This window comes from Stegastes partitus, unplaced genomic scaffold (genome assembly GCF_000690725.1).
Source record: "Stegastes partitus isolate 25-593 unplaced genomic scaffold, Stegastes_partitus-1.0.2 Scaffold583, whole genome shotgun sequence".
NCBI classification, from domain to species: Eukaryota; Metazoa; Chordata; class Actinopteri; family Pomacentridae; genus Stegastes; species Stegastes partitus.
Genome location: NW_007578314.1, coordinates 205,446 through 215,470, shown reverse-complemented (window position 1 = coordinate 215,470; position 10,025 = coordinate 205,446). Strand labels below are relative to the sequence as shown.

At 44.0% G+C, this 10,025-nt stretch overlaps 1 protein-coding gene and 1 long non-coding RNA gene across 2 annotated transcripts in view; both read left to right on the top strand.

Annotated features, from left to right (window-relative positions):
• The window catches only part of LOC103362563 (uncharacterized), an 8,983-nt gene extending 7,943 nt beyond the window's left edge, over nucleotides 1–1,040 (top strand). The window contains exons 2-3 of the long non-coding RNA XR_520470.1: nucleotides 476–481; nucleotides 1,028–1,040. This is a non-coding gene — a long non-coding RNA (uncharacterized LOC103362563). The remainder of the gene's footprint in view (nucleotides 1–475; nucleotides 482–1,027) is intronic.
• tmtc1 (transmembrane O-mannosyltransferase targeting cadherins 1) overlaps nucleotides 1–6,790 on the top strand; it is a 172,917-nt gene extending 166,127 nt beyond the window's left edge. The window contains exons 18-19 of the mRNA XM_008288946.1: nucleotides 3,550–3,627; nucleotides 4,618–6,790. Coding sequence (XP_008287168.1) covers nucleotides 3,550–3,627; nucleotides 4,618–4,743 — 204 coding nt within the window. The 3' untranslated portion in view covers nucleotides 4,744–6,790. The remainder of the gene's footprint in view (nucleotides 1–3,549; nucleotides 3,628–4,617) is intronic.
• Nucleotides 6,791–10,025: the final 3,235 nt, after the last annotated feature.

Here is a 10,025-nt window from a genome sequence, read left to right as displayed (position 1 = left end):
GAACAAAGTCATCTGTGGAGCATCTGTGGTACCTTAAGAAGGAAGGCCAGTGGTTTATATGCTGTTCCTAATAAAGTGCTGGTGAGTGTAATCGATCAGTAGCCAGTTGAACTGTGAGTGAAACAGGCAGAGTTGTTCTTAAATAAGTGGTCACTTCTGTACAGGTCAGGGCGAACACTCGTGGTCTTCTGTTGAATGAGATACTGAGTCACAACACACTGCTTTCAATTCTACTGTTTCATTCAGCAGACGCTTTTATCCAAAGCGACGTACATCTGAGGGCAGATACGACACAAGCATGGATCTAGTCAGGAGAAACGAACCCGGATAAGTGCCGTAGAACAAGTTCAGCTGTGACAGGGTGTTGATGCCATTAGCCGCCTCAGTGGGAGGTAATAGGAATTTTTTATTTGTTTTTTCAGTTTCAATCTATCTTGTACAAAACGAACCCTAATGACCATCAAACCTCAAGGAGGAAACTGTTTAAATGGTTAGACTGTGCTTTTTAGGGAAATGTTGTTTCTGGGGAGTACCGTGCAGTAGCTGCTACTGTCTGTGAGTAAGTTCAGCAGTCTGTCTTTAATGTTTTCCAGAGAGCACTGAAAACAGCAGCTGAGCATAAAGTTTTACAATCCATAGTGTAGTGCCGGGTGTTTCAGGAGCTCTCTGGATCACTGCAGTGATTCTGTGCATCATTGGTCTGCTGTGCTGTGACCATGGACGTACTGGATGCCACTTTGACTTAGAAGTTTAACTGTTCAATCAACCTTTGATAAACTTAGACAATAAAGATAGGAGATGGTTGTAGAATACAGAGGTCTAGACGCTGGTGGATCATCCTGCAGGATATGTGGGAGATGGGAAGGCAAGTGTGTGTAATTGTCTGCTTGAAGGGGAAATTGACCAAAACTGATTGGCTGAAAGGGAGGCGGACAGAAAGATCATCGGCCTGACAGGGTGACATCAGAAATGAACCAAAGAGATTTTGACTGCGGAAGAGATGAAGTGAAGGTGTAGATAGAAGCAGAATACCAGGAGAACAGCAGGAATTCACACCAGAAGAAGTGGACTTTGTGAATTTCCTCCAAAGCTTCATTGATAATGTGTCTTACGGTACATGCCTAAAGACTTGAGCTACCGTAAGAAGCAGCGATGGATCCTGATCAGTTTGTTAAAATCAGACCTACATGTGTTGTTTTGCTGTGATACCTCATCAGTGTGGAAGTGTCTGTAGATTCTCAGTCATCTAGGTCATAGTACTCCTCAGTGCTTTAGTGGAACTGGACTTCTTTCTGGTTCTTGAAGATTTTTTGTCTCCTTTTTTTCCATCCATACTAAGGCTTCCTCTGTTCTAACTGACTGGCACGTGGCTCATAAACAACCCAGAACTCACATGGCTGGAGGTGTGAATGGTTGTGAAACTGTCTGGTGGGGAATCTGCATTATAATTATCTGATGGTCATGAATATTGACAGGGAGAACCAGTTTATGACTCGAAGTGTTGCTGGGACTGAAGTGCACTGATGCTCTGCTGGTGGGTCTCTCTACCAGCCACTCAGGAATCCTGTTGGATGAAGGGTGAAATGTTCTCAAGAACCAAAAAAGAGACGCCTGGTTGCTTCCTGCTGAAGCACGAAGGACGACTCTGTGTAAAACCTCCTATAAGCAGAACACAGACTTCTGTCATGGTGGACAGTCTGACGAGTTAAACATAGATTTAACTGTTTATATTAATAAAAGCTTAATTTTGACTGGACTTCTTCAATACTGTGCACTTGTTGAGGACTATGAACAAAATCTGTCCCTATTTGCCACATAGTGCAGTAAACTTTCTATTTGATTCTGTGAATTCTAGGTGTAGTTTTGAGGCACTACATGAGGGCTTAATATCAGAACGAAAGGTGATAAAGGGGAAATAAAAGAGGCATATAGGACATTAAAATAGGATTTAAAATGTTTTTTAAAGAGATGTTCAGCTTCTCTGTGATTTTGTGGGAGAGTAAGTGAACAAACAACAGCATGAAGTTGTGGAGACCAGGTCCTCTGAGATGTCAGAGGGCACAACGACTCCTGTACATGCAGAAATAACGGCACTGTTTTGTTTTGTTTTTTCAAATTTGTTCTAAATGTGACAAAGAGCTATGGGAGACAGAGATGTAAATAACAGATAACACTGACTGCATTTGTCGGCAGGGTTAGAAAGAGTGATCGGGGCGCTGCGATAGCTCACTTGGTTGAGCTGGCATCCCGTGTACAGGGGCTAAAGTCCCCGACGCAGTGGTAGCGAGGTCGAATTTGCTGCAGGTCCTTCTGTGATGGCTCGTGGCCACCAGGTGTGTGTGCTGAACCCAAACAAAGACGGGAAATAAAGGGAGGAACAGGTTTATTTAGGGCAGGGGAGTCCAATCCTGGTCCTCGAGGGCCACAATCCCACATGTTTTAGATGTTTCCTTCTTCCAACACACCTGGTTCTAATGATCAGGATCATTATCAGGCTTCTGCAGAGCTTGATAAGCTGACATTTGAATCAGGTGTGTTAGAAGAGGGAAACATCTAATACATGCAGGATTGTGGCCCTCGAGGACCAGGATTGGACTCCCCTGATTTAGGGGAATCCAGGGGGTGTGGGGCACCAGGAGGCAGGTGGGGAATCCGAGGCAGGTGCGCAGGTTGTAGTGGTGGTGCAGGAGGGGGTTTTCTGTCGGTGTTCGTGGAGGATGGGAATCCAACTCGTGTTGCCGTGGGGTTAAAAGCTGGCGTGAAGGGCAGACGGCTGGGCGCTGGGGCCGGAGGAGAGGAGGCTGGAGAACACAGAGAGAATATCAGAGTTACTTGTGTCTCAAAATAGTTAGCAGAAAAAACACACGAGCATGAAACTGCTGCTAACGGCCTGAATGTACCACTAGTGGTGTTTCACAATCATCTGGCACCGGAGTCCAGGTGAGCAGTGGCTTTAACCTGTCTGCTGACTGAGGCGATGAGCTGCAGCTGTGCCAGCGTCCTCCTCCGATCGGCTCCGCCCAGCCTGAAAGAGAAAAGCAACGCCAGCCAAACACACAGAGAAAACAGGAATCCAAAAAACAGACAGTAAACCAGTCCATAACCCTCACCTCCCTTCCCCCATTCTTCTCCCCCACTTTCCTGTCCCCCTCTTCACTACACTTTCGAATAAAGGCACGAAAGGCCCAAAAAATAACTTTAAAAAAAAAGGTGATCATAAGTTTCAACGCACCACTCTGTGGAGCTCTTCTGTATAGAATACATTAAAATGGCGTCCTCGAAGTATGTTGCAGCAGCAGCATCATATTCTCAGTAAGATAATTGGTGCCTGAAGCCCACTTCACTGTGCTGCTCACCATCCGAGCTGTTTGACACTGAGCCACTTTCTGCTCTGTGATGAACACTGATGACAACTGATTGATTCAGCTCGGCTTGTTTGTATCCAGTTACATCACATTCGCTGTCTGATTGCAGTCACACATGGCCTCGGTCCTCAGTTCCGTCTCCAGTGATTGCATCTATTCACTGACTGTTTTTCTCTCCCACCAGAGCTACAAGCTGGCTGTTGAGCTGAAACCTGACCAGTCTCAGGCCTGGATGAACATGGGAGGGATTCAACACATTAAGGTGGCACATGTCACGCCTCATCACACACACCACAGCTTCTTCTTTCCAGTCATTCAGTATGGCAGTAACTTGTTAGTTAGAAACCTGAAACATGTTGCTGAAAACATGCTGGCAATAGAATAACAACTGTCATATTAACTTTACATAAAGTTCACTGGGAATTAGTGCATCTCAGATTTTTTTGGCCTACTGGCCAATATGTTCATCCGCTGCAAACTGTGTCAAAATCTGCACTCCTTTACAGATATTTTTATTCATTCAAATATAAACATACTGGAATGACATACATACAGCGCCCTCCATAATTATTGGCATCCCTAGTTAAGACGTGTTAAAAGCCTTAAAATAAATTCAGTTTTTTTTGCAGAAGCATCCTCTCACACTGAAAATTGTAGAAAAATGTAACCTTCAACTCAACTTAAATGAATTGTTGGCAAAAGGAGGTTGTACAAAGTATTAACATCCAGGATGCTGATAACTGTGGCACACATGATTTGATGTAAAAGAATTATTTTTTAATGTGGGTTTTTTTCACACTGAATAAATGCACTTGAATTAAAGGTTGAATTTTGATCTTTTTTTTTCATTGTGTTCCTACATTATTTAAAAAAAAAAAAAAGAATTTACTAGAAGCTAAAGAACACATCTTAACCAGGGGTGCCAATAATTATGGAGGGCGCTGTATTTTAGATTCACTCTTCCCTGCACTTCCTGAACAGATCATTATCACTGTTGTTGATTACAAGCAGACTTTCAGAAATACACTGAAATCATAGAAAGCAGACGCTTTGTGAAGCTGCAGAAGTTTTTGAAAAGCACCATGTTTTAAAGTTTTCTTTCGTGTCATAATGTAATGCTTCAAAGTTTTCATGATAAAAGGATGATGAGTAACCAAGTCCTGGCATCAAAAACTCAATAGAGGCACTAAAGGTCTGAATTGAAAGCATGTTTGTGTGTAACGCATGTATCGTTGTGTATGTGTGTGTGCAGGGAGACTATGCAGCTGCCAGGATGTACTACCAGCGGGCCCTGCTTCTGAGCCCTGGTTCCAAACTTCTGAAGGAAAATCTGGCCAAGTTGGACCGGCTGGAGAGGAGACTGACAGGAGGGGCATAGACCGGTCAGCCCCACTGATCCTGTATCGTCCTGGGCACAGGTCAGGGGAGCAGGCAGCCATCCGGCCCTCTGGAGCCCAAACACCAGCCGCCAGGCTGCTGGATAAAACAGACATGGTTACAGAGAGCAGACAGATGGGGAACTTGTTTAGAGCTGGACTGGGTGAGCTGAAGTCAAAGACTGATCAAGCCACAGCCCAGAAGCCTTTCCTGGGGTAAGCAGAAGGGGAATGGCTGGCTGAAGACCACTGGAAGCTCCAAGCATTGCTCTGTCTGCACCAGCTTTACGTCGACATGCACTCCTGCTTCAGACGTTTGTGTTGGATTGATTTGTTATTAAGGTTCATATGAAGTCATTTCCTTTATGGCACTTAATGACTGATTCTAATTCAGTCCTCTGCTCTGCCTTCCAGAACAATTCATGTATTTACATCAGTGCAGTGACCGTGTGTGGAAAATGTTATGAAGGGAATGGACGGGGTTCTTTCTTGAACTCTGGGAACAGTACATGTAACGAAGTAATCTCAGCTCAGAGGTCCACTTACCGAATTAGTGGAGCTTTCATGGTCGTAAGCCTTCAAGAGTCACAACAGTTCTATCATGTATTTACTGACCTCTGACAGCAAGACGCTGAAGTCTGCTGCCATCTTTTTACTCTTGGGTGATGTTTTTGAGAATGAAACCTGTTCACAACTGGAGCAGAAGGTGATTAGTAGCAGTTAACGAACATCAGTTATAACTATATTCTGTTCTGTAAACCTGCTTCTCTTGAACTACTGTAACCTTTCACCCACTTGTGATCACAGAATGGTGCTTCTTCTACATCAGTGATTAATACAGACAGACGAGGCACATTAACCAAGAGAATACTTTTGGCCTTTTTGATGAATAACTTATGGAATCAGTTGATATAAGTTGCTTGTGCAGTTGTTATTTGAACCAGCAGAAGTGATGCTCAGTGCCGCCTAACAGCGAGAGGCCGACTGACCTCAGTGTCTGAATGTGATACCTGAGATATCTTCTCTTGCCTTTATGATGGTTGGCACTGAAAGCGCTCCTTTGAAAGCAGATGGGATGGTGAGTGTCTGCAGGGTGTTGTGGTGGCCATGCTGGGTAAATGTTGTCTTGAATTCTGCATGTAAGCCCAGTGTCACCAGCAACCCCCCTCCCCCCCACACTACCACACATCCTCCTCCATGCTTCACATCAGGAACCACACATCCAGACACCATCTGTTCAGCAACTATCTCACATCTGGATCTGTCAGAACAAAATCCAGGTCTCCACTGTCTGATATCCATTCCAGTGTTTCTGTTTCTTCTTGGTTTCTCTCAGTAATGGTTTCTTTGCAGTAGTTCCACAAATAAAACCTCTTGAAATGGGAAATTAAATTGAAGAAACATCTGAAAGAGCATGAAATATCCAAACTGGACAGTCAGGGTGACTGAATTATACAAGTCATGAGTGTGACTTCAAGCTATTCCTCTGCCTTCCCAGTATACATGACAAAGAGTCCATTCTTAGGCACCTGCTCCATGCACTGTACAACACTGCACTTCAAAGATCTGGAAAGTGGGTAAGTGGACCTTTGAGTTTTTATTACTGTGTCACACAAGGGGATCGAAGGAACGGGATTCATTTTAGCCCCACTTTGTTGGAGTAAATACAACAAAAGCTGCACCTGTAAAGCTCTCAGATTCTATGTCTTATTTAAAATGTAGACTGGTAACAGCTGCTTCCTCTTGAGACAACCTGAATCGTTTTCATCTGACCTCCATTTCCACAAGTGTCTGCATTATACGACCTGATGTCACAAGCCTTCTGCAAGTATAATAAGCTAGTGTGTCTGCTCCCGTGTTGAGCTGAAACTTATGGCTTCATGTGTACCATAACCTCTGAAGATTGCCGTTTGGTTGCTCGTTGTGGTTTTGTTGACAGTGATGTTGACTGTGAATGAATTTTGTTGTGGAATGACAATGGGTTGAAAATGAAGTGACGAGTGCAATGACTGACTTGCACCAAGAAAATAAAGTATATGTTTTATTAAATGGTGTTTGGAGTTCCTCTATCGAAACGTCCCAAATTCCCAACTCTACCACTGGTTCATTGTGCAGCTTTTCCTAAATGTGATCACATGATGGATCCATATCCCAGTGCCATTCTGGCCCATAAAGCACAGACGGAAACAGCAGAACAGAATAAACAGTTACTTTCATTAGCATTAACCTGAAAACCAAAACACTGAAATATGTTTTTTTCCAAAAGAGGATTAAAGGAGTTTAAAAAAGATAAAAATGCTGCATGGACTACAGGAGCAACAGTTCACTGGAGGTCAGTCAAGCCAGTGTGGAAATACAGGGAAACATCGGGACATTACAGTCACACAAAGACACAGAACTACAGATAAATATCCAACACAACCTTCAGCAGTGTAAATGTACTCTGCATACTAGGCCATCACCTTCCTGGATTAATTCTGCATTTAATACACACCACGAGCTGGAAAATAACAAGTTTAACACCGTCAGCTCAGAGTGCTCCATGACTGTAAAACAAATATAACTGACCGCAAAAAAACAGATCCTATTATTGCAGACAGCAGATGAATTTTGCAAACTCACCTGAACCTGAACTGGACACGAGATACAAGAGACAGCAGGATATGAGAGGCTTTCACACATAATGTTTTAATTTTATGACACACAATAGCAAACAAACAAACAGCCTTTGTCTTCTGCCAGGCATTGTTCATTTTTGTGAATCATGTAGAGCCATATCAAAGCATCTGCTTGAGGTAAGGTCAGGCGCCCAATTCCAGACATCCACGCTGACATCAGGGACAGATTCATGGTGGCCCCCCAGGATGGCCTTGGTCACCACAGACTGAAGTGTGGCCACCTCACACATAGGCACCATCGGCATGTAGACTATAGGCACATAGTCAGAACTGGAGTAACATCAAGTAATTCTTATTTTTCAGTCAAAACTTTACTCTTTCATTTCTCTTTTTCTCCCATAATGATACATTTGAACAGCACAACATCTGTCAAGTGCACGAGGACTCTCACACATAGATTCTCAGCATTTCAAGCTCACTTTCTGGTAAGTGTGCATTTCTGCAGATGTTGCCTGAGGGAATTACCCATGGTTCATAGTGTTGTGATGTTACTCACGGGCGTATCAGAGGAAACCTAGAAGATATGTTTTTAAAAAATAAAGGTAAACAAGTCAGCATGAAAGGAGCAACCAAGCCCAACGTGACAAGAATAAACAATTTTATATGTCAGTACAAACACATAGCTCAGCGGTGATTCATGGAACTGTGCAGAACTGGGCGGAAGTGTTTGTCCTGGATGGCATGATGATGAATTCCAGGTAGGCTTTCCCTTTTGTGCCTTGGCTTTAAATATAAAAAATAAAATAAATACTCCCAAATCCACAGCAGTGAGAAACACATTTTGGTGTTGTCAAGCTAGTGATATATCAGGGTCCCCTCCCCAGTCCCTGTATCTGCCCCATCTGCCCCACCTGACCTCCCTGCTTCTCCCTCTCTCCTGTGCTGCTCCCTGCAGCGGACTGTCCTGGTTCTGTTTTGGTCCTGCTATCCCTGGTTCCAGTTTGGTTTTGGTCCTGCTATCCCTGGTTCCAGTTTGGTTTTGGTCCTGCTATCCCTGGTCCCAGTTCAACTGTGGTCCTGCTATCCCTTGCCCTGGTTCTGCTTCAGTCCTGCTCGCCATGGCTCGCCTCTGGATTCCCCAGAGCCCCGTCCTGAAGGGCATCAGCTCCCCCCCCCCGGTCCACTCTCTGGAGCGCCACTGCAGCTCTCCGCCGCCCACCCTCTCCATCAGTGTTCGCTTCTTGGACTGACGGTTCCCAGGAGCCTGTCCGCCCCCCACCCAGTCGTTAGAGAGTTTTCAGTTCATTTTGTCCCCAGGCCTCCACCTCCCCACCTCAGTTCTTCCTGGCTCTCTGTTCATGTGTGTTTAGGGCTCAGGGTGGAGATGGGACGTTACCACGGTGCAAGTTGACCTGACTTTATGTGCTTCAGAAGGATGTTGGAAATTTGCAGTCTAGGGTTATATCAAAGCTGGCGGAGGACCCAGGACACACTGGCCAGAAATACTGAGTGGAGCAATGTGTAGCACCCCAGCCCCCATAATTTAACACTTTGATGGCTTTAACAACTTAGGATCCTGGGGTGTTTGGGTTCGTACTACTACGGTAGTTACCCTAAGGTTTACCTGATGTGAATCAAACTATCAAATCTATCCACAATTAACACACACTCTTTTGAATAACTGACCACAGACAACTTGTTTAAAATTAAATAAAAGCACTTTAATTAAATGTTTTAAATGAAATGTCCAAAAATATATTTCTTCTGTATGATTTTGTAAACACAAAATGTAACCCCAAAATAGCTCAAAATAGTCCCTTCAAAACCAGGTGTGGTACCTTCTCTTGATAACAAATTAACAATCAACACAACACTTTCCCTTCAAAATACTTCAGGGTACCTTGACTATTCTCAAAACATATTACTCCAAATATGTAGCTCAAATGTTCATATATATGACTGCAAACAAACAGACTCACAATAAATCATTTTACACTGTTACTCAGTAATTTGTGGGCCCACACATACCCTCCAACAGCAAAACGTTGCAGGCCTGTGTGATGATCTCCAGCTGATCGCCGAATCCTCGTAGCAGAGTAGAAACCATAGACTGTATAAAAGATGGACGTAGCTACCGTGACGTCACCCGTTGGTTTCTGCACTGAGAAAATGAAGCCAGGGGCTGTGTCCGAAATCACTCCCTATGCCCTACATAGTGCACCATATAGGGTGCACGCCATTTTGTAGGGGTGTCCGAATGTTAGGTTACAAATGATGCATCCTATATAGTGCACTCAAAATATCCCACAATGCACCCTGAAAAGTAGTGTACAGCCGATGGTCACTAACCAAGCGACATGGACCATCATGCATTGCGTGGAAGAAGAATGGCAGACGGACGGGAGCGCAAAAGCTTGTCGTACAAATGTGAGTAATTTCCCGTTTAAGTTGTTTTGTTGAATCTTGTTTTTCCTGTGTTGTAGCCATGTAATAAACTCCGAATTCGATGTGTTTGCACTACGTTTATGTAGCAGAAATCATGGCTAACGAGCGACTGAGCTTGCTAATGTTAGCTTAGCCTCCTCCATATAGTCGTTGCCGCTAAGTTTACACTGGATGAGTATATAATTTCTAAATGGTACGTTGTGGAATTGCATGGGTTCACC